This window comes from Scyliorhinus canicula, chromosome 19, assembly GCF_902713615.1.
Source record: "Scyliorhinus canicula chromosome 19, sScyCan1.1, whole genome shotgun sequence".
NCBI classification, from domain to species: Eukaryota; Metazoa; Chordata; class Chondrichthyes; order Carcharhiniformes; family Scyliorhinidae; genus Scyliorhinus; species Scyliorhinus canicula.
Window position 1 is genome coordinate 94,049,800 of NC_052164.1, and position 27,014 is coordinate 94,076,813.

Here is a 27,014-nt window from a genome sequence, read left to right on the forward strand (position 1 = left end):
TATGCGGCCCTTTAAAATTGTGAATTTCTGAATGTGGCCCTTGCACGGAAAAGTTTGCCCACCCCTGGGTTAAACAGATCCCGAGCGAGAGAACAATTAGGGGCAAATGATCCTGTGGGCAAAATAAGTTGCTTTTGAGAACAGTTTGAAGAGGGATTTAAGGAAGAGAGTTTCAGAATATTAGTGTTCCCAGGTCGGTTGGGTGGGGGGGGTTGAGTTACCTCGTGGTTTTTCCCGCTCTGACATCGTAAGTTCAGCGGAGATCCCACTTATGCGTGCAGAAGGGGTCTCCACTGAAGCTAATGTCAGTGATGAGAGAAAATCCAGATAGAATTTCAGCCCTCTGGTTTGTGTTGTGTTTACGTAACACATGTTATCCTTTTTGAGAGCTGCTTAGATAATATTATGAGATGTTCTTTGGCCGTTTGTTGAGCCATGACCTACGTACTGGAACATCCTCAAGTGTGGTTCATTTCTGTCAACCAGGCACATTTCGTACAAAGTCCACTTGATGTTGCACCTGGGCAGGGCTCAGATTAGACATGATTCTTCCGGGCCGCATCTCCTTGGGAAACAGAGACGGAATTTTACAGCCGCTCACTCCCGCCGGAGGGATCTTCCATTCCCGGCAAAGGCAATCGGAATTTGAACAGTTCGCCGCATTTTCCTGCAACCCTCCTGCTGTGGTGGGGCTGTAAAATTCTGCCCAGAGATTACCAAGAGGCCCAAATACCCAGCTCACTATCTCTTTGGCTGAGCAGCACTCAATCTCAGTTGGTCTTGTTTGCCTCTTCTGGTGGTTCAATGAATGTTAATGATCCCAGGGAATTATTTAAAAAGCAGGGTGACTTCTGCTATCCCGACCAATATTCCTCCTTCAAACAACACCATCAATCATCCATCGTTTGGAGCAATAGTGGAGCAGGAGATAAAGGATGCGATTGGGAGGATGCAGTCGGGGAAGGTGGCAGGGCCGGATGGATTTCCAGTAGAATATTATAAAAAATTCAAGCATAAGTTGGCACCTCTGATGGTGGGGATGTTTGAAGAGGCGATAGGGAAGGGGGTGCTGCCACAAACCTTGGGGCAGGCATCGATTTCACCGTTGTTAAAAAAAGATAAGGATCCGACGGAGTGTGGGTCGTATAGGCCCACATCACTTCTGAATGCGGACGCAAAAGTATTGGCGAAGGTACTGGCGGGTAGGCTGGAGGATTGCCTCCCGAAGGTGATAGGTGAGGATCAGACGGGGTTTGTGAAAGGGAGGCAGCTGTTTTCGAACATTAGGAGGGGTTTGGGCGTCGTTATACCACCGGCGGAAGGGAAGGAAACAGAGGTGGTTGTGGCATTGGGTGCCGAGAAGGCGTTTGACCGGGTAGAATGGGGGTACATAATGGCAGTTCTGGAACGGTTTGGGATTGGACCAAGATTTGTGAACTGGGTAAAGTTACTATATAAGGAGCCAAAGGCGAGTGTCCACACAAACAACATCAGTTTGAGATACTTTTCTCTCCACCGTGGGACGAGGCAGGGATGTCCTATGTCCCCCCTGCTGTTTGCGCTTGCGATTGAGCCGTTGGCCATCGCATTAAGAAGTTCGGGAGCATGGAAAGGAATAGTGCGGGGGGGATAGAGCATAGGGTGTCCTTATATGCCGATGATTTGCTGCTGTATGTGTCGGAACCGAGTGCATCGATAGGATGAATATTGGAGCTACTGCGAGTATTTGGGTCTTTCTCGGGGTACAAGCTGAACCTGGACAAGAGTGAGTATTTTTTGGTGTCTCAGCTAGGGGTGGGGGCAGGGGTGGTGGGGCTGCCATTCCGCAGGGCAGGGACCCACTTTAAGTATTTGGGGGTGCAGGTTGCCCGGGAGTGGGGAAGGCTTCGCAGATACAACATCACTAATTTGGTGGGGAGAGTGAAAGCTGACCTGGCGAGGTGGGATGGTCTCCCTCTGTCACTGGCGGGTCGGGTGCAGGCGGTTAAAATGAATGTGTTGCCAGGATTTCTGTTTATTTATCAATGCCTACTGATTTTCCTGCCAAAGGCTTTTTTCAGGGAGACTGAGGGAAGGATTACCTCGCTCATATGGGGAGGGAAGGTGGCCAGAGTGAGGAAGGTGCTGCTACAGAGGGGAAGGCAGGCAGGGGGTTTGGGTCTCCCGAACCTGATGTACTACTACTGGGCGGCGAATGTGGAGAAGGTGGGGAGCTGGGTCGGGGGGGTTGATTCCCAGTGGGTCAGAATGGAGGCAAGTTTGTGCAGGGGGTCGGGACTGAAAGCACTAGCAACAGCGCCGCTCCCGATAGCTCCGGGGAAATACTCAAGGAGTCCGGTAATAGTAGCTTCATTGAAAATCTGGAGGCAGTTTCGCCAACACTTCGGGTTGGGGGCAGGGTCAAGGGAAATGCCGATTCGGGGGAACCACAGATTTGAGCCAGGGAGGTGGGATGGAAGCTTTCGGAAATGGGAGGAGAAGGGGATTAAGACTCTAAAAGATTTGTTTCTTAGGGTTCGGTTTGCAGGATTGAGGGAGCTGGAAGCGAAGTATGGGCTGGAGCAGGAGGAAAAGTTTAGATACATGCAGGTTTGAGATTTTGCCAGAAAGGAGATACAGAGCTTCCAGGTGGAGCCGGCCTCCACATTGCTGGAGGAGGTGCTGACGACAGGGGGACTGGAGAAGGGGGTAGTGTCAGCGGTGTCCGGAGCTATTTTGGACGAGGATAAGGCACCACTGGAAGGGATCAAAGCAAAGTGGGAGGAAGAGTTGGGAGAGGTTATAGAGTAGGGGGTCTGGTGTGAGGTGTTCCGGAGAGTAAATGCCTCCACCTCATGTGCGAGGTTGGGGCTGATACAGATGAAGGTGGTATACAGAGGTAATTTCCAAGGTGGTGCACGTGGAACTGGACCCAGGTCCCCTGGAGGCCATATTCGGGGTGTCGGACCAGCCAGGGTTGGAAACGGGTGCGGAGGCAGATATCGTAGCCTTCGTCTCGTTGATCACCCGAAGGCGGATCCTGCTGGGATGGAGAGCAGCCTCTCCACACTGTGCCTTGGCGTGGCGGGGGGACCTGTTGGAATACTTGACACATGAGAAGGTTAAGTTTGAACTGAGGGGAAGCTCGGAGGGGTTCTACAATTCATGGGCATTATTTATTATGCACTTTCAAGAACTGGATAACATTGAACATTAGTTGGGGGGGGATAGGTGGGAGGGTTGCGGGGGGGGGGGGGGGCTGTGTATATTAAGGGTGACTATGGGTAATCCCTGATTCTTTTGTCATTTGTTTATGTAAACATGCGGGCTGATGTTTGGGGGTTGGTGGGAGGATGGGATCGTTGTTATTGTTATGGGGATTGACATAGAACAAAGAACAAAGAAAATTACAGCACAGGAACAGGCCCTTCGGCCCTCCCAGCCTGCGCCGATCCAGATCCTTTATCTAAACCTGGGGCCTCACGGTAGCATGGTGGTTAGCATCAATGCTTCACAGCTCCAGGGTCCCAGGTTCGATTCCCGGCTGGGTCACTGTCTGTGTGGAGTCTGCACGTCCTCCCCGTGTGTGCGTGGGTTTCCTCCGGGTGCTCCGGTTTCCTCCCACAGTCCAAAGATGTGCGGGTTAGGTGGATTGGCCATGCTAAATTGCCCGTAGTGTAAGGTTAATGGGGGGATTGTTGGGTTATGGGTATACGGGTTACGTGGGTTTAAGTAGGGTGATCATTGTTCGGCACAACATCGAGGGCCGAAGGGCCTGTTCTGTGCTGTACTGTTCTATGTTCTATGTCGCCTATTTTCCAAGTATCTACTTCCCTCTGTTCCCCGCCCGTTCATATATCTGTCTAGATGCATCTTAAATGATGTTATCGTGCCCGCCTCTACCACCTCCGCTGGCAAAGCGTTCCAGGCACCCACCACCCTCTGCATAAAAAACTTTCCACGCACATCTCCCTTAAACTTTCCCCCTCTCATCTTGAAATCGTGACCCCTTGTAATTGACACCCCCACTTTTGGAAAAAGCTTGTTGCTATCCACCCTGTCCATACCTCTCATAATTTTGTAGACCTCAATCAGGTCCCCCCTCAACCTCCGTATTTCCAACAAAAACAATCCTAATCTACTCAACCTTTCTTCATAGCTAGCACCCTCCATACCAGGCAACACCCTGGTGAACCTCCTCTGCACCCTCTCTAAAGCATCCAAATCCTTCTGGTAACGTGGTGACCAGAACTGCACGCAGTATTCCAAATGTGGCCTAACTAAAGCCATATACAACTGTAACATGACCTGCCGACTCTTGTACTCAATGCCCCATCCGATGAAGGCAAGCATGCTGTATGCCTTCTTGACCACTCTATCGACCTGCGTTGCCACCTTCAGGGTACAATTGATCTGAACTCCCAGATCTCTCTGTACATCAATTTTCCCCAGGACTCTTCCATTGACCATATAGTTCGCTCTTGAATTAGATCTTCCAAAATGCATCACCTCGCATTTGCCTGGACTGAACTCCATCTGCCATTTCTCTGCCCAACTCTCCAATCTATCTATATTTTGCTGTATTCTCTGACAGTCCTCCTCGGTATCTGCAACTCCACCAATCTTAGTATCATCTGCAAACTTGCTAATCAGACCACCTATACCTTCGTCCAGATCATTTACGTATATCACAAACAACAGTGGTCCGAGCACGGATCCCATATCTGTTGCTGATTATTGTTTATTGTTGGTGGGTGTAAATTCGGGAGAAAATGTGAATAAGGAGAATAAAAATATATATTTTTTAAAAATCATCCATCATTTGGGCAAGTCTGTGGCACTCCAGAAGACATTTCAAGTGCAATAGTTTCTATATTTTTTCATGTAACATTGGTAACTATAAAAATAGGGGCTGGTTTAGCTCACTGGGCTAAATCGCTGGCTTTTAAAGCAGACCAAGCAGGCCAGCAGCACGGTTCGATTCCCGTACCAGCCTCCCAGGACAGGCGCCGGAATGTGGCGACTAGGGGCTTTTCACAGTAACTTCATTGAAGCCTACTCGTGACAATAAGCGATTTTCAATTTTATTTATTTTTCAAATACAGCACCTAGCATTTGAGGAAATTTGACAATGCAGTAAGATGTTAAATAAATGGAAGTATTTCTTTCCCAATCAAATCATTTCTGTGCATAAAATGGTGGTATCCATGTGACAGCTCAGCTCAGGAATGCTCCGACACAATGGGAGCCTGTAATCCCTGACCTAATTCACAAAACCAGTGGGAAGGTGGTGCCATAGTGATATCGTCGCTGAGCTGGTAACCCCGAGACCCAGGATAATGCTGTGAGGACATGGGTTCAAACACCACCAAGGCAGTTGGTGAAATTTAAACTAAATTAATTGAAAAAAAAACTGCAATTGAAGGCTAACCCCAATAATGGTGACCATGAAACTATCATTGATTGTTGCAAAGACCCATCTGCTTCACTAATTTCATCCCTTACCTGGTGTGGCCAACATATGGCTCCAGATCCACCACAATGCAGATTAACTCTTAAATGCCTCTGAAATGGCTGAGTGAGCCATTCATTTTAAAGGCAATTAGGGCTGGGTTTGCCAGGAATATGCACATCCCATAACATAATAAGGAAAGGAAATCAATCTTGGACGGAATCACAGAATCCCTAAGGTGCAGAAGGATCCATTCGGCCTCTCAAGTCTGCACCGACTCTCTCCAAGAGCACCCAACCAGACCCCAGTGCCTTGCCCCATCCCTGCATTCCTAACCTGTACATCTTTGGACACTAAGGCGTAATTTAGCAAGGTCAATCCATCTAACCTGCATATCTTTGGACATTAAGGGGCAATTTAGCATTGCCAATCCACGTAACCTGCACATCTTTGGACACTAAGGCACAATTTATCATGGCCAATCCACGTAACCTGCACATCTTTGGACTGTGGGAAGAAACTGGGACATCCGGATGAAACCCACGCAGACACGGGGAGAAAGTGCAAACTCCACACAGTCACCCAAGGCCGGAATCGAACCCGGGTCCCTGGCGCTGTGAGGCAGCAGTGCTAACCACTGTGCCGGAAATAGAGGAATACAGCACAGGACAAGCCCTTCGGCCCCCAATGTTGTGCCGAACTTTTGTCCTAAGTTAATCATAGATTATCATAGAATAGGAAGTAGCGACTGGATCAATGGTGATCCAGCCATTTGCCTCACACCCAAATCAATAGCTTCCACAGGAAGCCCAACAGAAAATAAAACTGACCAAGTGTAGAGCTGGTGGTTGTGAATAGTAAAACCCATGTTAAGTTCGTACCCCCACCATGTGCTTATCAGAGGGAGGCGTGAGTTGCAGCCTGTCCTCGGGTCTGATGCTAGATAAGACGCAGAGAGAATGGACAGCTAAAAAAAAAATATTTATTTTCTGAACATTCCCCAGCAAAATCCCAGTGTGGAAGAGACAATAATTACCAAGTTTCCAGCGGCCCATATAGTAGAGTTGAATACTGAGCAAAAGTGTGGCCAGGATGTGAATAAAGGAGAAAACAGCCCAGAATACGATGTAATCCTTCCCAAAGACCTGCACAGAAAGAAGGAAACATAAAGAGAATTCCTTGGCATTAGAAACAAATCTCCTGACTCTCTCTTGTCAATTTCTGGCTGAAATACGTAGCTAGGATTGACTCCGCGTCCCCGCTCTCCCCTCCCACCCCTTGAACCAAAGGGGACCGGACCCCACTTGACTTCTGTTAGCCTGGACAAATCAAAGGTCCTTCCACACTCTCTAACTAGATGGCTTTGTTAGCCATTGACCGCTAAGGTTGGAGGCTTGGTGTAATAGAGTGTTACTGGGCTATTAATCCAGAGGCCCAGGTTAATGCCCAGGGCAGACGTGTTCAAATCCCCCCCATGGCAGGTGGAAAAATTAAAATTCGATTAATAAAATCTGGAATTGAAAACTAGTCCCAGTGATGATTTTTGTTAAAAACCCATCTGGTTCACTAATGTGCTATAGGGAAGCAATCTACCATCCTTATCTGGTCTGCTCGACATGTGACTGACAGCAATGGATTCCAGTGCTGTTTTTATAAGGGATTATGCAAATGAATTAAGTGTTCCTTGTTAGAAGGAACAGTGTAGTGAAGGAATGAAAATTTAATAATTTTGTTTTGTGAATGAGTGTTTTAAAAAAAAAAATGTCCATAATATACACTTGGAACTTTATTTTAATCTCAGCACGAGTCCTAAAATGGATAGCGGGGGAGTTAGCATTGTAAGCTTGGCAAAGGCTGGTGGCTGGGGGGCATGTGTTGGCATGAGTTGATATTAAGTTGGCACAGGAGCTGTAAAGGGACATGGGGCTGGATGGGGGGAGGAGACAGATGTTTGCATGGAGTGTACTGGGATCATGGGGATGGGTGGGGTGCGTAGGTTGACATGGAGGGTATGAGGGGGCTCGGGGTGGGGGCATTGTTTGCCATGGATGGGGCATGTCGAGTGTACGGGGTGGGGGTGAGGCTTGAGGTGTGGAGGGCTCTTGTATGTTTCTTTTTAAAAGCGATTCAGCGATGGTGCTCAGCCAGGGGTATCCTCTGCAATTGCTCCAGGATTGCCCAGCCGAACTCCCCGGGATCCCTACCGCCAGTTAAGATATGGGCAGCAGAGTTTCGGATGACCTCAGCTTAGAATCAGATGTGCTTCCCAGTGAAAAGATATACTCACCACTCCCAACACGGAGAAGAATATGACTAAGGCAAGGCAGGCATAAGCGGAATAGGCACTGGCATTGATGTCTGGGTGACGCTTCTGGTATAGCTTCAGCATGCAGAGACCTGCTATCATGTACATGAAAGATGTGTCTGTGTGCCAAACAGAAACAGGCGTCAGGACATAACAAGTAACACATTCCTACCTCAGTACTTATTCACTGTAAAATAGATGAGCTGTGCTCATTGCTGTCTTTTAAGCAGCGATGATACACTCGCATCTACGTGCGTAACAGGAGTTTTATTCAATGTTCGCAATCCCAGTTGGTGTTATAACTGGAAGGGAAGATCCCAGAAAAGAACCCTGGCTCAAAAGACCTTTATAAAACCTGGAGGAAGAGAGTCACGGGACCGCTAATTAGTTTTAACAAAAAGAAAGAAACATTTATTAAACATGAAAAAATTTGATTATGATACCAAATAACTTTACCTCCCCCCCCCCCTTTAGCTTAACAAATACACACAAGTTTTAGGATTAACATGGATAACAAAATACATCTTAAGAGACAATGGTCTCATTAACACAAAGTCTCTTTTGAGCACGAAAGATGACTGTGGGCAAATACACTCTACTTAAGACATAGAAACAGAATTAGGCCACTCAGCCCATCGAGTCTGCTCCGCCATTCAATCATGTCTGATATTTTTCTCATCCCCATTCTCCTGTCTTCCCCCCATCTCCACTCTGAACCCCAAGTGAACATCTGTGGATGTTTGTGGATGCCTCCTCAAAGACCCCCAGAGGATCGTCAAGTGAGAGTTTCTAAACTCCACTCCCAAAAACACCCGTTAAAATTTTCTCTCATAATTGTGCTTTCCCTTAGCGGTTTGCATTCCTGAATCCAGACCAGGTTTTACAAATGATCCTTTTAAATATAGCTTCTGCTCCACTTTTAGCAGTGAATCCAGTCCAGGATTTTACACCAACTCCTTTAGGATTTCTTTGTCTTGACTGCTGTGCAAACTGCTCACAATTGCTTTAACTCTTGATCCACAGAATGTATTAAAATATCAGACATTTGATTTGCCTTTCAAGGCTGCTGTCCCACTTTAAATCTGTAATTGTCTCTAACTCAGAATACTTTTTTAACTCTTCCTTGATTTCTTCTATACAATACATTGGTCTATGTTCACTTAAATCCAGTCATCTTAGACACTCTTTCCGTCCCAATTCCCTGGTTATCTGTACTGTGACTTGTACTTTAGGAAGCCTGCCTCTTTGCAGCTCCTGTCCTGTCCAGCCTTTCTTCTGGCAGAGTTGAGCGATGTTCACTCTCCAAGGTCCTGTCCCAACTGCCCACAAATTCAGCTAAAACTAAAACTTAAAAGCTTTTTTTTATCCTTACAAGGACCTCCAGTTGCTAAGAAACCACTGCTAGCTCCACTTATTCTGCACACTGTAACCTTCTCTAAGCACAATAGAATCACAGTTGGAATTGAAACTGACCACCACACCGTTGTCCAGCATGAATCTAACTATAGGTTTTACCCTTCCAGGCACAGAAACATTAAATTAAACTCACTTATAACAATTCCTTGTTCCTAATATTACCAATACAAATGTAAATCCTTTAAAACTACCTTTGCTTTAAAATGTCTGCTCTCTCATGCTCACAGCAGCTTGCCTCCATTTCATTTTTTTAATTAAGTGACCGCATCAAAAATTAAGTAAACATACACAGAGAACACATCTAAACAAACATAATCGAACACCAAACACTACATTCTCCAACATAAGGTCCTTTCCTCAGAAACCGCCACCTTGACAGGCTCTGAGATTTGGATGTTGCAAAAATTCCTTTAGTGGGATGTGGTGAACATTAAGGCAAGGGCCAAAATATTGGAAGGGCTTAATTCAATTCCTTGTAAAAGTGCCCTGCCTTGGACTATGGCCCAATGAAGTAGGCCAGCAACAGTGGGACAAGTTTTTAAAATACTTTACATGTTAGAAGCACTCTCATTTCTGAGTCAGAATATTGTTGGTTCAAATCCCAGTTCAGACTTAAGGGGCGGGATTCTCCCCTACCCGGCGGGGCGGGGGGTCCTGGCGTAGGGGAGTGGCGCCAACCACTCTGGCGTCGGGCCTCCCCAAAGGTGTGGAATTCTCCGCACCTTTGGGGGCTAGGCCCGCGCTGGAGCGATTGGCACCACGCCGACTGCCAGCAAAACCGGCGCCAACGGCCTTTGACGCCCGCCACCCGGCGCCGGCCGAAAGGCCTTCGCCGGTTTGCGCATGCGCCGGTGACGTCACCACCGGCACATGCGCGCTGGGGGATTCTCTTCCGTCTCCGCCAAGGTGTAGGCCGTGGCGGCGGCAGAAGAGAAAGAGTGCCCCCACGGCACTGGCCCGCCGGCCGATCGGTGGGCCCCGATCGCGGGCCTGGCCACCGTGGGGGCACCCCCCGGGGTCCGATCGCCCCACGCCCCCCCCCCCCCCCCAGTACCCCGGGGGCCCGCTCGCGCCGCCGATCCCGCCGCCACCAGAGGTGGTTCAAACCTCGGCGGCGGGATAGGCCTCCCAGCGGCGGGACTTCGGCCCATCGCGGGCCGGAGAATCGCCGCAGGGGGCTCGCCGCTCGACGTGGCGCGATTCCCGTCCCCGCCAATTCCCGGGCGGCAGAGAATTTCTTCCACGGCGGGGGCGGGATTTCCGGCGGCCCCTGGCGATTCTCCGACCCAGCGTGGGGTCGGAGAATTTCGCCCAAGGACACCAATCTAGGCTGACACTCCAGTGCAGTACTGGGGGAGTGCTGAGCCGTCTTTGCATTAACCATTAAACCAAGTCCCCATCTTCCCTCTCAAATGGAGATGGAAGATCCCATCGCACTATTTCGAATAGAAGAGGGGTTACTCCCAGCCTCCGATCGGCGTCATGGAGACAGATTACATTCTTATCAATCACATTGCTGTTTGTGGGAGCAAATTAGCTGTCACGTTTCCTAAAATAGAACAGAGACTAGACTTCAAAAGAACTCTGTTGACTGTAAGAGCTTTGCAACGTCTGGTGGTTATGAAGGTGTTTTATAAATGAAAGCCTTTCTTTGCTTATTTGAAAGATGTGACCGGGCTTTCTCCACTTATTGCTTTGTCCGAATATATGGAGCCAGGGAGAGATCTGCTATTATGAAGAGATCATCAGGGGGCATTTCACATATTATTACTGTATTTTAATACCTTGCCACTTCTCTTTTTGCGTCCCTTCAATTTCTATGAGTTCTGGTGCTATCTCTTCCGGGCCTCAAGCAGGGCTGCTCCGAAACACCTCAGGAAGCCCTCCCAACCTCTGGAATTTCCTCCACCCCCACAATTCCAGAGGTACCTGAGTTCCTCTAACTCTAGCCCTTTGATCACCAAGAATTTTAAATGTCCCAGCTCTGAGACACCTCAGGAGTTGACACAGAAGGGCAGCGCAGTGGTTGGCACTGCTGCCTCACGGCGCCGAGGTCCCAGATTTGATCCCAGCTCTGGGTCACTGCCCGTGTGGAGTTTGCACATTCTCCCCGTGTTTGCGTGGGTTTCACCCCCACAACCCAAAAGATGTGCGGGGCAGGTGGATTGGCCACACTAAATTGCCCCTTAATTGGAAAAAATTAATTGGGTATTCTAAATTTATGAAAAAAAAGGAAGTGACACAGAAGTCCAGAGTAACGTATACTCCATTTCACCGTTCCTCATTCTGAAGAACTGTCATCTTTCTCTTCCCTCTGTCAGTGACATAATGCATTGCGCTGCTTTTTGCCGCTGAAAACACGCTAAGATCTATCCTGTCTGATTTTTTAAAACAAACGTTCACTCACTTCTCTCCTCATTTCTCAGCCTTGTGGTGGACAGTTGTCCGTCATGGTCATTCTCAATGGACTCCCACCATCAGCAGCCTAAACACGATTTCACGTACCACCTTTTGCCCCTGAGCCTGAGATGACGTGGCAGTTCTTAGCTACGTTAGAAATTAGATCAAACTCACCAAACTGAAAGTTAGTGTAGTTCGGGCACACGTGGTAACAGGCACTGAGCAGCCCTTCCATCATCAGGGCAGTCCCCATCGCATAAAACAAACCAAAGTGCTTAGGGATTCCACACTCCTACAGAGACAGAGACAATCAGAGAGACAGACGGATCAAATATTGCTCTGTGTTAGATCAAGTGCAGCTTTTGGATTTGTCTTCTTTCATGTTTATATTTCAGGGCTGGTTGGATCAGCGAGACTTAAGAATGAACTCATGGCCAGCCCTCAGATAAGATCAATGTGGGATCAAGTTCAAACCCCTCAGGCCCAAATTTGCTTGGCTAGATCTCACAATTAGCCCATCAGAAAGGGGTTAACCTATGGCTGGGGGACGCTTCTCCAGTTGTGATTAGGCATCGCAGCCAAGGCATTAACTTGCCCTTCCAGAGTGTCAGCCAATCCCCCTTGGTAATACTACCTTTGTCTCATAGTCTGGTGGATGTGAAAGGCCCCATTGTAGGGAAGTTCCTGCACTTTCTTGACTGTTACCATGCTGTGAAATAGACCAGCTGGTCATTCATCAATATGCAGTTGCAAATTCTCATCCTTACTTTCTCCCTTCACCCCCTCCCTAGCTCTACAATCTCCTCTCGTCCCCAAACTCTGAGATATCTGCGGCCCTCCAATTCTGGCCTCTTGACCATCTTCGATTTCAATTGTTGGCCATGCCTTTAGCTGCCAAGGATCCGGAACTCTCCCCTGAATCCCCCCCGCATCTATTTCTCTTTATCCTCCCTGAAGACACTCCTTAAAGTTCTTTGGTTATCTGCTATAGTATCTTCTTGGTGTCAAATGTTCTTCTCTAATGTTCCTATGGAGGATCTTGTGATGCTTTATTACATAAAGAATCTCTATAATTATAAATTGGTGTTGTTGTTGGGTGATCTTACTCTGAGCCTATTAATTGCTGTGTTCCTCTACATTACACCAGTGACAAAATAATTTAGCACAAATACATGAAACCGTCACTTGATAATATCATGAAGCATACTATCATAGATGATTCATTCATGCCATCATTACTATTATACAGGATTATTCCAGTGCACTCCTAGCTGGTCTCCCACACTCTCGCTGATCTATACTGGGTCCCAGTCAAGCTATGCCTTGATTTTAAAATTCTCATCCTTGTTTTCCAATCCCTTCACGGCCTCGCCCTCCCAACCTCTGGAATTTCCTCCATCCCCACAATTCCCAAGGTACCTGCGTTGCTCGAACTCTAGCCTTTTGATCACCCTGAATTTAAGTGTCCCAGCATTGGTGGCCGCACCTTCAGTAGCCTAGTTGTTAAGTTCTGGAATTCCATCCTGCACCTCGTTGCCACACTTTCCTTCTTTTAAGATAGTGCCCAAAACGTACCTCATTGGCAAAACTTTAGATCATCACAGTTTGTGTGTCTGGCACCACACTTTGTTTTTTAATGCCCCTGTGAAGCCACCTGGTGATGTTTTATTATGTTACAGGTGCAATATAAAAATAGGGTGCGATTATTAAAGGTAATTTAATGCCTATGATAGGCCCCACACCTTACCCCACCACGTTACAATACTGTTAACCACGTCCAATATCATTAATACAAACGCTATAGCTAAAGCAAATAGGAAGGAGGTTTGTACCAATGCACAAATGTCGTTCCGCATCAAGGCTCGTTTGTGCAGAATCTCACGCTGCAGAACAATGAGCAGGAAAAGCAAGCCCAGCATCAGGTATCCAAGGTTACTCAGGATATTGTTAAATGCACTGTCAGAGAAAAAAGACACAATTAACTCTGAATACACCAGCAGAAGAAAGCGATAAATGGGGATGGCTAACAGCCAGTTCCCGTTCTGCATCAGACTATCATGCACAAGAGTAGATGCTGCTTTCCAACCCGCAGCCTCCTCGAAGGACGAGGGCTGCAGGTACACGGGAGCACCGTCATCTCCAGATTCAAGTTACACACCATTCATTTCTCCATGGAAACGCGTGGCATCATGGCCTTTTGGCCAAGATCAAAAGCGGCAGATCGAGCCCAAGAGTCTTGTATGTCTCTCTTGTGGAGACCATGAATTGGGTTCAATCTCAATTTGAATTGTTTTTTTTGAACAAGCAAAGAGATGGATTAAGGGCTTGCCCTGCCCACTCTGCACCTTGGCTTTGTAACGTGAAGAATGGAGTAAAAATGAAAGGAAAAGGCTGTTCCTTAAATGACCTTTCAGCCATAGTGAACCCAGGGGCTGGGAATTATACAGAACCCACTGGGCTGAATGACTCACACTGAATGTATACAGTGAATGTATCACAATTATATGGAAGCACCTCAGAGTGCAGTTTGATCTATGTGGACAACTTAAATATCTTTGCACCATTTGTAATGACCATTTTGAAATGTCTGTAATGTTTCTTTGACGATATTGGAGCAACTCAAGAGTACGATTTGGTCTATGTAGAGAACCGGAATATTATTGAACATGGCCATCTTCAAATGGTTGTAATGTTCATTCAGATACTTAAGAAAAAAAGTATATTTTTGCAAAAGAAAAAGGCTTAAGTGTCCCTGGCATAAAGCACCCTACCATACCCTGGCTGGGAGCAAATTCACCACAAAGGTTGCAGGGTACATTTTCCGGCCCTTCCCGCCAGCGTGACCTTCCGATCACGCCAAAGTCAGCGGTGAGTTCCCTGGCAACGGAGTAGCCAAGCCATGCAAAGATACGCGGACTTTGGTGGGACAAGAAGATTCCACCAATGGGTAATGGCTTGCCGCATCCGCCACAGGAAAACCAGCAATGGGGGTTCGGCGGAGGGGGGGGGGGGGGGGGGGGGGGGGTCGTAAGAGGTATTGGTGGCATTACCACCTTCTGAAGAGAAATTAGGGATGGCAATAATGGGTTTGCTGGCGATGCCCATAACCCGAAAATAAAAATAAATTATTGTCCTTTATAAAGGCGACTCTGGGAGGCAAAGTGGGAGGAAGAGTTGGGAGAGGTTATAGAGGAGGGGTTCTGGTGTGAGGGTGTGAGGTGCTCCGGAGAGTAAATGCCTTCACCTCGTGCGCAAGGTTGGAGCTGATACAGCTGAAGGTGGTATATAGAGCGCACCTCGCAAGGGCGAGGATGAGCCGATTCTTTGAAGGAGTAGTTGAGTGTGTGAACGTTGTGGGGGGGCCCTGCTAATCACGTTCGTATGTTCTGGCCCTGTCCAAAGCTAGAGGATTACTGGAAGGAGGTTTTTCGGGTAGTTTCCAAGGTGGTGCATGTGAAACTGGACCCGGGTCCCCGGGAGGCCATATTCGGGGTTTCGGACCAGCCAGGGTTGGAAACGGGTACGGAGGCAGATGTTGTAGCCTTCGCCTCGTTGATCGCCCGAAGGCGGATCCTGCTGGGATGGAGAGCAGCCTCTCCACCCTGTGCCCTGGCCTGGCGGGGGGACCTGTTGGAATACTTGACCCTTGAGAAGGTTGGGTTTGAACTGACGGGAAGCTTGGAGGGGTTCTACAAGTCATGGGCATTACTTATTATGCACTTTCAAGAACTGGATAACATCGAACATTAGTTGGGGGGGGGGGATGGGTGGGAGGGTTGGGTGGGGGGGGGGAGGGGGGCTGTGCATATTAAGGATGACTATGGATAATCCCTGATTCCTTTTTGTCATTTGTTTATGTAAACATGCGGACTGATGTTTGGGGGTTGGTGGGAGGGTGGGATCGTTGTTAATGATATGGCGACTGACATATCTGTTGCTGTTTATTGCTGGTGGGTGTAAATACGGGAGAAAATGTGAAAAAGGAGGAGAATAAAAATATTTATAAAACAAAAATAAAGGCGATTCTATTCCCTCCAGCATGCAGTATAACAAAGGTCAGGGAGCACCGATTCAATCGAGAGAATAGGTTTTCTTCTCACTGTCCGCCATAAAACCCATCTCCTCTGCCTCAACACCATTATATCAGCATGGTCACTGCATTAAAGACGTTGAAACAGCAGCAATGGCACGGTCACTGACCTGAGCACCCCCAGTGGGTGGGCGCACATGAAATTGTAGTAACAAATGTCTTGATTTCCCGTGATATTGAAAACCTGTTGGGATGAGAATGATGAATAAATCTGTCAGTAATCTCCAGTTGACAATGGCACTGGGTCAACCGATGTTATTTGATTATTTTTGTGTGTATTGCCCTTTGTGTTTGCTCTTTGGCCGCCCAATCTCTTCACAAACTTTGATGAGGAGAGGTCATTTGTCAATTCAGCTCTTTCAAAATGATTTGGGTAACATTTTGCTGAAATGTCGCCTGACTCATCTTTCTCTCCAGCAATTACATTGACATAGCGCCCTTGAAGTAATGAAATGGGCTGGTGACGGCTCGCTCTGGACAATCTGGATACCAAGTAGGGACAGTAGGAGGGGATGACCAGGAACAAGGGGAAGGGAGTAGGAGGGATGACCAGGAACAAGGGGAAGGGAGTAGGAGGGATGACCAGGAACAAGGGGAAGGGAGTAGGAGGGATGACCAGGAACAAGGGGAAGGGAGTAGGAGGGGATGACCAGGAACAAGGGGAAGGGAGTAGGAGGGATGACCAGGAACAAGGGGAAGGGAGTAGGAGGGATGACCAGGAACAAGGGGAAGGGAGTAGGAGGGATGACCAGGAACAAGGGGAAGGGAGTAGGAGGGATGACCAGGAACAAGGGGAAGGGAGTAGGAGGGATGACCAGGAACAAGGGGAAGGGAGTAGGAGGGATGACCAGGAACAAGGGGAAGGGAGTAGGAGGGATGACCAGGAACAAGGGGAAGGGAGTAGGAGGGATGACCAGGAACAAGGGGAAGGGAGTAGGAGGGATGACCAGGAACAAGGGGAAGGGAGTAGGAGGGATGACCAGGAACAAGGGGAAGTGGGTTTTCAGGAGGTTTCTAACGGCAGCGAGAAAATTAACGAGATGAAGAGTTTGAGGGGCTGCATTCTCGAGGGGAGGGTTGAGCTGACTGAGGGTCCATCACTCTGGATGTGCGGGGGGAGGGGGGGCGGGGGACACAGTGGTCTTGAGCTGGCAGGGTTCAGCTGGGAGACCGGGGCGCAAGGCGGGGGAACAAAGTGTGATGCAAAGGATGGAACTCTGCGGAAGCTGGAGTTGGTGAGGTCAGCGGGGAAGACGCTGAATCGGGAGGTGAAAGCGTGGAGTCCAGCCGCCTCAGAGGAACACAATGTGGGGGGCGCGGGGAAAAATACCCCCATAGTCTGCGATTATCCGGGCTGTGTGTAGCCTGTGTGGTATGAGGCTTCGATGAGCCACTCTCATTCCAGAGTTTCCAGTTTCCAGCATGGAGTCTGGGCCAGCAGGCAGGAGCCGTAGTTTTGCCAGCCGGTTCATGGCTGTTAAATTCCCAGCATTGGGAAACGCGGGTGTGGAAATCGGCAAAACCACCCCATTGTATTCCCAAATTTCTGCCCACTAAAGGAGTTTGCTTCAGAAATTGCAGGAGGCCCAGTACTGGGCACACGGATTTCCAAGACTCATTCTCCTGGACCCACTGCTTCACGGCCGCACTGAGGCCTCAAATATGAGCGGCTGAAATGTCAACTTTTAATAGCGCACTTCCAGACCGGTGCCACCAGAGGGATCACTTCCGGCATCATTATGTTGCCACCAAAATGTTAATCACTTGAGAGACAGACTTGGAATCAGAATTGAATGGATTCAGTTTGAATCGCAACAGAATTCACTCAGTCTTTCACCTCTCTGCAAGGATTAAGTGAAGATCATTTCTTAGTGCGTGTGAGATTAATGAGCATTTTTCACATTGTGATTGGTGGTGTATCTAATGCAGGCTAACTTTGAACAATCCCGTCCCGACTCCTTTAGTGGCCTCCTTCGACAGCACCTTCCAAATCCTGGGCTTCTTACCCCCTACAAGAATAAAGGCAGCAGACCCCCATGGGAACATCACCAAAGGCAAGTTCCGCTCTAAAATCACACACCATCCTGACTTGGAATTATGTCGCCATTCTTTCTCTGTTGCTGGGTTGAACTCCTGGACCTCCCTCCCTAACACCACATGGACTGCAGCGGTTGAAGAAGGTGGCTCACCGTCACCTTCTCAAGGGCTATGAGGGGTGGGCAACAAATGTTGGCCTAGCCAGCGACACCCACACTCCTGTGAAAGAATAAAGAATGGCGGAACCGTGACACTGCAGTGCTCAACATCTCTGCACTAGTTACAATGTCATTGACTATGTTTCCAATTCAGATGCAGGCACCTTGAGCACACGCACACGCCAGATTTTGTGTGTGCTATTTTTAGTTGGCCCTGAACCATTACAGAGGATGTGAACTTCACCAATTGGCACACTTCCTAAACTGTGCTGGCACATTACCCACGGAGCATTTTTCAAACTCTTCCATTGCCCTCAAAACCCATGATTCATGTCCCTAATTGCACGCATGTTCGAGTAAGTGTGAATAATCAGCGTGAATAATTCAGCTTCTTACCGTCTGATAAGTGATAACCAGTTGAATCACCGGCAGTGCGTAGAAAACCGCTATTGTCGCAATATTCCTGATAAATGAAGAAAATTGTAAAGTTAATTCTTAAATAGCCAAAATATTCTTTAACCGCCGGAAATTCAACCAAAAACCAGTTACACAAAAAAGAAGGGTCTGGATTCTCCGACCCCTAGCCACAGGGTCCTCGGCACCATGAGGCAGCAGTGCTAACCACTGTGCCACCCTTAACATTCTTCACGGGGGTGGGAGTGGGGGGGAGCACAGTGGTTAGCACTGCTGCCTCAAGGCGCCGAGGACCCGGATTCGATCCCAGCCCCGGATCACTCTTTTTCCAATTAAGGGGCAATTTAGCGTGGCCAATCCACCCACCCTGCACATCTTTGGGTTGTGGGGGCAAGACCCACGCAGACACGGGGAGAATGTGCAAACTCCACACGGACAGTGACCCAGGGCCGGGATCGAACCTGGGACCTCCAGCGCCGTGAGGCAGCAGTGCTAACCACTGCCGCCCTCAACCACTTCCATACCAAACCACCGACTCGCCACCTTGTTATGGCACTACCCACCTCGGCCGGAATTCTCCGGCTATTGGGATTCCTTTTTCCCGCCATCAATGGGAAATCCCATGGACAAGCCGGGGGGGGGGGGATGGTTTTCACAGTATAACAGGTGGAACGCACCTCTGCTGCTCATATATCACACACCCACGTCAGGATAAAAGGCAACAACACACAACCAGAAGCATAATGACAAGGGAGCACAGTTCAGGATTAATGATGAACAGAATATAATCATCCACGGAGCTTGGAAAGGCCACAGCAATGTCGAGCAGCAAATAGGATCCATCCAGAGTTCCATCGAAGACCCTGCAGCTCCGCCTTGTTGTCATCCCAAAGATTCACCTCGGCCCCGGCAGGTGGCAAAGACCCTTCATTTTCGGCGGTCTCCAATTCTTCTCAACCAACACCAAGGACAAGATAAATTAAGACCAGCGGTCGGGATCTCCGACCGACCCCAGTCCTCAAAGGTCCGGTTGCAAGGTGCTTCGTCGAACTCAAAACTCCCAACTTTCAAACCGAGATTGTGAACGCGTGGCAGCCGGTTCTCAAATGCGGCCGGGAATTCATCCCCAGCTTCCCTCAGGAGACCGGGTGCACGAACACTCCTCCTCCGGCTCCATCTCCCTGAACTGACCAGGATGTTCGACGTGCCGTGCAGCAGAATCTGCCAGGACTGAAGGTGAGCCCCCACTGAGGAGACTTCCCTGCGCCTGACAGGTTTCTCTTCTCCGCTTCATCCATTCTCTGTGGGATATCTCCCAGTTCATCAATGTGAGCACCAATAACCGTGCGGCAGGCAGCCAAGATCGTCGTCCACGACGTCACTCGCAATGGCACCAATCATCCCGACGGCAACGGCATCGCCCAAGCGAATGCCCGCTCTACGCGAACCCCCCTCCACAAACTGGACCCCGCCCCGGCCATCTCCGACCCCCTCAATCAATCAACTTAACCCGGCTCCCGTCTCCAAAATCTAGCCAGGATCTTCCAAGAACAAAGCCCAGATCACACACATCAGGATCAAATAATTATGGGGCTGTTCATCAGGATTAAAAAGCAGCACGGTAGCATTGTGGATAGCACAACTGCTTCACAGCTCTAGGGTCCCAGGTTCGATTCCGGCTTGGGTCACTGTCTGTGCGGAGTCTGCACATCCTCCCCGTGCGTGCGTGGGTTTCCTCCGGGTGCTCCGGTTTCCTCCAACAGTCCAAAGATGTGTAGGTTAGGTGGATTGGCCATGATAAATTGCCCTTAGTGTTGGGTGGGGTTATTGGGGTATGGGGATAGGGTGGAGGTGTTGACCTTGGGTAGGGTGCTCTTTCCAAGAGCCGGTGTAGACTCGATGGGCCGAATGGCCTCCTTCTGCACTGTAAATTCTATTCTACGAGAATAGAACTCGTGAAAACGCAGCCACTCCCACGCTTACATCATGTGACCCCCCCCCAATCCAGTCTGCTGTAGGTTATCTAATCTCAGTCAGAGCTGTGTTAGGAGCAGCACAATTGGGACTCTTGAGTTAGGGAACTCGGGAGTCATAAACGCACGTCACAGGAAATTCCTCATCACTGGAGATTGCACAGATATCCGATGAAGAAAGGATGATGCCCTCCCTGGTTAAACAGCCAGCCCAAACTCAAGAACCTTGGCTACTTAGGCAAGTGTCACAAGGCCGACTGTGCTCTTGGAACAGCGTGCCAGCTGGAATCAGAGCCTGGAGGAGTTATGTGGAGGTAAAATCTCAAGGGTTACAATGAAAATGAACAATCCCCCGAAACAAATTTAGCAAATCGCCTGCATGAGAAACTTGACTAACCAGAAATAGATTTTGTATTTCTTGCTGAGAACTCGCTTGTCCTTCCGGGCGAGGTCAGAGACGTACAGAAACTTCTGCAGAGACAGAAAAGAAGGGCTATGTTTAGAAAGGGTTTGCTGCTCTTTTCCGGCCAGTGGCGTTGCCCAGGGAACGGTGAGCGACATGTAGTCACCTCACAGTCTGAAAAATATAAATCAAGCACCTTGAGGCACACCTACTATCACTGAATTAGAAGCAGGTTCGTTATCCCACGACTTATCTTCCTGGTTTATGTGCAGTTAATCACAGTCATAGAGTCGCTCTACAGCATAGAAAGCGCCACTTCGGCCTACCGTGTCTGTGCCAGCCATGATGCACCTATCTAAGGGCGGCACAGTGGTTAGCACTGATTCCTCACAGCGGCAGGGACCTGGGTTCAATTCCGGCCTCGGGTGACTGTGCGGAGTCTGCACGTTCTCCCCGTGTCTGCGTGGGTTTCCTCCGGGATCTCCAGTTTCCTCCCACAGTCCAAAGATGTGCAGGTTAGGTGGATTGGGCATGCTAAATTGTTCCTTAGTGTTTAAAGATGTGCAAGTTGGGTGAGGTTGCCGGGATAAGATGAGGGAGTGGGCCTGGGTAGGGTGCTCTTTCAGAGGGTCAGTGCCGACTCGATGGGCTGAATGGCCTCCTTCTGCACTGCAGGGATTCTATTCTAATCCCAGCACTTGGTACCTTGCCTTGTTCTATCGGAACGTGTGTGGTACATTGGGCAAGCGGGGGAGGAAATGTCCATGAAAATCAGCAGAAACGCTGCAGAAGTGTCCAAGCCGATATTATGACATATGGAATTCCAGATGATAGAATTGAAGAAATTAAATAATGGTCGAATGGATAGCGCACGTTTTTCTGAGTCAAAGAGTCATGAGATTAAGGCCAGAGTAGGAGATTTACGCACACCTCTGCTGCTCTTCCAGTGATGTTCTTCCAGTATAGTTCTGAGGGGATTTCACACAGTTGGAGAGGCCTCCTTCAGACTAGACACCAAGGCCCTATCTCAAGTGACGAGAACAGATTCCACGGCACATTTTGAAACACAACAGTAACCTGGGCAACACTAATCCCTCAGCCAACAAACAGCCTATCTGGTCTTTCATCGTGTTGCTGTTTGTGGGAGCTTGCTGTGTACAAATTAGTTCCCTACATTGCAAGCGAGATCATACATCAGAAAAGTATTTGATTGACTTACTCGGGAGGCCTTGAGGTGTGAAAGGTGCAATACCATAGAATCAGAGAACTTACAGTGCAGAAGGAGGCCATTTGGCCCATCAAGTCCGTACAGGCTCTTGCAAAGATTTCCCATGCTTTCACCCTATCCCCGTAACCCAGTAACCCCACCTACCTAACCTTTTTGGACACTAAGGGGCAATTTAGCACGGCCAATCCACCTAACCCGCACATCTTTGGACTGCGGGAGGAATCCGGAGCACCTGGAGGAAACCCACGCAGACACGGGGAGAACGTGCAAACTCCGCGCAGACAGTGACCCAGCGGGGAATTGGACCTGGGACCCTGGAGCTGTGAAACAACTGTGCTAACCACTGTGCTACCGTGCTGCCCAAATAATTGCAAGTTGTTTCTATTCCTCAAGTTGTCAAGTAGTCTTAAAATCAGTTTTCTGGCATTTTATTATAAATGGGTTAACACCTCAGTTGAATAGTGGGACAAGGTGTTTTAGAGGAATGCATTAAGGTCTGGTACAATGGTGCATGTCATGTCATGTCTCCTATCATGGAACGTAAGAGTGCTAGTAACTTAATTGCAGTGTTAATGTAAGCCTACTTGTGACATTAATAAAAATTATTATTATAATAAACAAAAATAATGTTTAACACGATTTTGCTAATGGCAGAATACAGCAGTAAGATGACCTTGGTTCTAAAGCCTAGGACAGGAGATAAGGAAAACAATGTAAGGACTCTCCCTGTTTATTCCCTTATTACCCCTTTCTTTATTTTTGCTGTTCTCATTTTGATCCATCGATATATAACTTTAAATTGAAAAGGGGAAGAAAGGAACTCAAAAGTTGGAAAAGAGAACACCGTGCTAACTTCCGAACCGCAGAGCTCAGACTTTTCGGCACCCGAGACATTGGTTGGACTCGGGTTCGATTGGTTGGCTGGCGATCAATGAATTGGTCAAAAGGCCAAATTCTGCCCGGTAACAGGTGGTGATTGGGTCCTGCCTGAGTGGGCTGATTTTCAGGGAGGCAGGAGAAGGAGTTGGAGCCCTGGAGGCTCAGAGGAAAGAATCTTCTCTCTCTCCCTCGTGCTTTCTCCAGGAAAGCTGCGTAGCTGTGCACAGAATCCACATCAATCTACAGTGAAGACCTCAAACTGAAATCCTCAGTTGAAGAAAGGTGTGCTGGAAACAAGCATCTGAAACAAATCTCTTATCTTTTTACTTCCATTATTATTCCAGTGAGAACAAACAGAGTTTATTCAACCACACCTCATAGTTTTTTTTGTTTTTTTAAAATAAATTTAGATTACCCAATTATTTTTTCCAATTAAGGGGCAATTTAGCGTGGCCAATCCACCTACTCTGCATATTTTTGGGTTGTGGGGGCGAAACCCACGCAGACACGGAGAGAGTGCAAACTCCACACAGACAGTGACCCAGAGCCGGGATCGAACCTGGGACCTCAGCGCTGTGAGGCAGTTGTGCTAACCACTGCACCACCGTGCTGCCCCACACCTCATAGTTAATGCCCTCCATACCAGGCAACACTATTGAAAATGTGAAAACACTAATAAAATTAATAGCGTTTAACTTTACAAAGCTGGTAGTTATTGGGCAGCCAAGGGCCAAAGACTTTAGGTGTTTTTCTAAGAATTATTTATTAATTTAAATAGTGTTGTGACTCCGGATCAAGTGGGGCTGGAATTGACCGCGCACTAGCCCAGGGTGTCGTTACACCAATATTATAGATAGCACAATAATAATGGTTCTAGTAATGTGAGACACAGGGTAATGATTCAGTGCAGGACATTAGTTCAAATGCTCATTGTGGCAGCTTGAGATGCTACAAATATCTTTTAAAGAAATAAACTGGTGTCGGGAATAAGCGTCAGATTGTCACAAAAACCCAACTGGCTCAGGAATTTCTTTAGTGAAGGAAACCTGTCGCCGATCCCCCACCAACGTGGTTGACTCTTGACTGCCTTCTAAAGTGGCCAAATAATCCATTCAACGCTGTGTGAAGGATAAGCAACATGCACCAACCTTTCCAATGATGGCTACTTCCCAAGAATGCATCTTATTTTTTTTTAATGTATTGCGAATTTAAGGACACGTACCTTGGTTCTGATGACATTTTTATCAGAATCAATGTCTGCCAGGGTGTCGTATTCGTCTTCCTCAATAGAGCTGAGAGAATCGAGACGAGGCCGGATCACGTTTTCTAGCGGCCGCTCTGTGAGGGAAGGTTAACAAAAGGTTAGCGTGCAACAAGCCTGGGCCGCAAAGGGAAGTCAGAACAGATACCTTCAACAAAACCACTGTCCAGAGCCACAGAGCATTGGTGAGGCCGTACCCTTGAAGTGTACAGACTCTTGTCTGGGCTAATGGTCCAGGGATGCTAGCTCATCTCCAAAACATTCACCGTGAACAGGAATTCGTCCTGTCCAGTATTGGCCAGGGAAGATTGGCAGGCTGTTTCTCTCTGGAAGGCATCACAACGCAGATTTTGTCCTCACCCAATGTGAACTCCTTGAGCATCTGATCTGGATTCCTGGCTGGAGCCCAGGCCCCACTCTTCTCCAGGGAACTGAGCTCAATTGCAACTCCCTATCTGCCGCAGATCAGTGAGCACACCAGAGATTGAACTGGCAATGTCCTGATTTGAAAAGATGTTCCACATGCCTGAAGGAAATATGTCTGCCCCATTAACATTCAGGAATATGTTGAGCCTGTATAATATGTTAACATTCATGAACTCATTGGGCGGCCAATGTGTCAATGGTGCGTACATGGGTGATGGAGCGGGGAGGGGCGGCGTGGAAAAGAATGGAGATGGCGTCATGTAGAGGTACGAGCCTGGGTGCCATGGTAACGGCGCCGCTGCCGCTCTCCCCTAAGAGGTGGCGGCGACCCTAAGAATCTGGGGACAGTGGAGACGGCATAGGGGGGAAACAGGGGGCTCGATGGAGGCTTCACTGGGTGGCAATCATCGGTTCATCCCGGGGAACAAGGATGGGGGATTTAGGGGGTGGCAAAGGGTGGGCATCAGTAAATTGAGGGACCTGTTTATTGGCGAGAGGTTTGCGGGCCTGGGGGAACTGGAAGATAAATTTGGGGTTCCCTGAGGGAACATGTTCAGATACTTGCAGGTAAAGGCACTTGCTAGGCGACAGGTAGAGGGATTCCCTTTGCTGCCCTCGCGGGGGACGATGGACAGAGTGCTTTCGGAGGTGTGGGTCGGAGAGGGGAAGGTGTCTGACATCTATAAGGTAATGCAGGAGGTGGAAGAGTCGTCAGTGGAGGAGCTGAAGGCTAAGTGGGAAGGGGAATTTGGGGAACAGATAGAGGACGGGACTTGGGCGGATGCCTTGGAGAGAGTCAACTCTTCCTCTTCATGTGCGAGGCTTAGCCTCATCCAATTTAAGGTGCTGCACCGGGCCCACATGTACGGGACTAGGATGAGTAGGTTCTTTGGGGGTGAGGACAGGTGCACCAGGTGTTCGGGGAGTCCAGTGAATCATGCCCATATGTTCTGGGCATGCCCGGCACTGGAAGAATTCTGGAAGGGGGGTGGCGGGGACGGTGTCGAGGGTGGTTGGATCCAGGGTCAAACCAGGGTGGGGACTCGCGATTTTTGGAGTTGCGGTGGAGCCGGGAGTGCAGGAGGCGAAAGAGGCCGGTGTGCTGGCCTTTGCGTCCCTAGTAGCCCGGCGGAGGATCCTGCTACAATGGAAGGATGCGAGGCCCCCAAGTGTGGAGACCTGGATCAGTGACATGGCGGGATTTATAAAGTTGGAAAGGGTTAAATTTGCCCTGAGAGGATCAGTACAAGGGTTCTATAAACAGCCTTTTCTGGACTTCCTGGCTCAAAGAGATAGGTATCTTGGTCAATAACAGCAGCAACCCGGGGGGGGGGGGGGGGGGGGGGGGGAGAGAGAGAGAGAGGAGGGGCGAAGGTTTATGATTGTTGTTATTACTGTTATCGTTGGTATTTTAGTATGGTTTGATGTTGTTGTGTAAATTAAAAAATTTTCAATAAAAATTATTTAAAAAAAAAACATTCATGAACTCAATGTAATACATGAATATTGTGTTTGTCTTAATTTCTCATCTAAATTTGCGACTGATATAACAGTTACAATGCAATGCTGTTCAGGGATTAACTTGCTCCAATTCAGCACTGGTCAGTGAGCCATTTCTTTATGTTCCATTTTTATGCAGCTGTTAACCCAGTTAATTAAATGGGTTAACAAAGTGTTGTCTTGAACCTGGTTTCATTTCTGCTGATGAGAAGCTGCCTAATGCCCTAAACCGCACTGAGCTTTCCACTAAGATTTATTGTTGAATTGCTCATCCAGAAACACCGGGAATTGACCTGCTTTAACATTTTCTCTGGGCCGATTATTGACAATAGGGTCACGTCTTAGTTATGTGTTCAGATCGAATGCCTCTCAAGTGTGAACTAAAGGGTTGCTCTGTAATGCACGTGCCTCATAGTTATCACATGGCTGAGTAAACTTGGTTGAATAAACTCGGTTTGTTCTCACTGGAACGATGGAGGTTGAGGTGCGACCTGATCGAAGTCTACAAACGTATGAGGGACACAGACAGAGTGGATAGTCAGAGACTTTTTCCCAGGGTAGAGGGGTCAATTACTAGGGGGCATAGATTTAAGGTGCGAGGGGCAAGGTTTAGAGGAAATGTACACGGCAAGTTTTTTTACACAGATGGTAGTGGGTACCTGGAACTCGCTGCCGGAGGAGGTGGTGGAAGCAGGGACAACAGTGACATTTAAGGGGCATCTTGACAAATACATGAATAGGATGGGAATAGAGGGATACAGACCCAGGAAGTGTAGAAGATTTTAGTTTAGACGGGCCGCATGGTCGGCGCAGGCTTGGAGGGCCGAAGGGCCTGTTCCTGTGCTGTACTTTTCTTTGTTCTTTGTTTGACATTAGCCCAGTTTAGTCACATGACCACTAACTACCTGGAGATCAGTGTTGAGACATTTACGTAACGTTTCTTCGAAGAAATTTGTTTTCAGGTTTTTGATTGTATTTCCAACACTTGTAGAAGTTAGATCATGATAGACATCAGGCATGCATGAAGTGGCATCAACACTTGATTCGAGGTGAATTTAAGAATCCAATTGAACACATCCTTGGTGAGCCAGCA

The 27,014-nt window shown here is 48.3% G+C and overlaps 1 protein-coding gene across 2 annotated transcripts in view; it reads right to left on the reverse strand.

Annotated features, from left to right (window-relative positions):
* sidt2 (SID1 transmembrane family, member 2) overlaps positions 1-27,014 on the reverse strand; it is a 112,591-nt gene that overhangs the window by 17,548 nt on the left and 68,029 nt on the right. For both annotated transcript variants that reach the window (XM_038778620.1, XM_038778619.1), the window contains 8 exons: positions 23,957-24,072; positions 20,622-20,695; positions 18,234-18,300; positions 15,753-15,826; positions 13,385-13,508; positions 11,727-11,844; positions 7,719-7,855; positions 6,468-6,576 (listed from right to left, as the gene is read on the reverse strand). In XM_038778620.1, the coding sequence (XP_038634548.1) occupies positions 6,468-6,576; positions 7,719-7,855; positions 11,727-11,844; positions 13,385-13,508; positions 15,753-15,826; positions 18,234-18,300; positions 20,622-20,695; positions 23,957-24,072 (819 nt within the window). The remainder of the gene's footprint in view (positions 1-6,467; positions 6,577-7,718; positions 7,856-11,726; positions 11,845-13,384; positions 13,509-15,752; positions 15,827-18,233; positions 18,301-20,621; positions 20,696-23,956; positions 24,073-27,014) is intronic.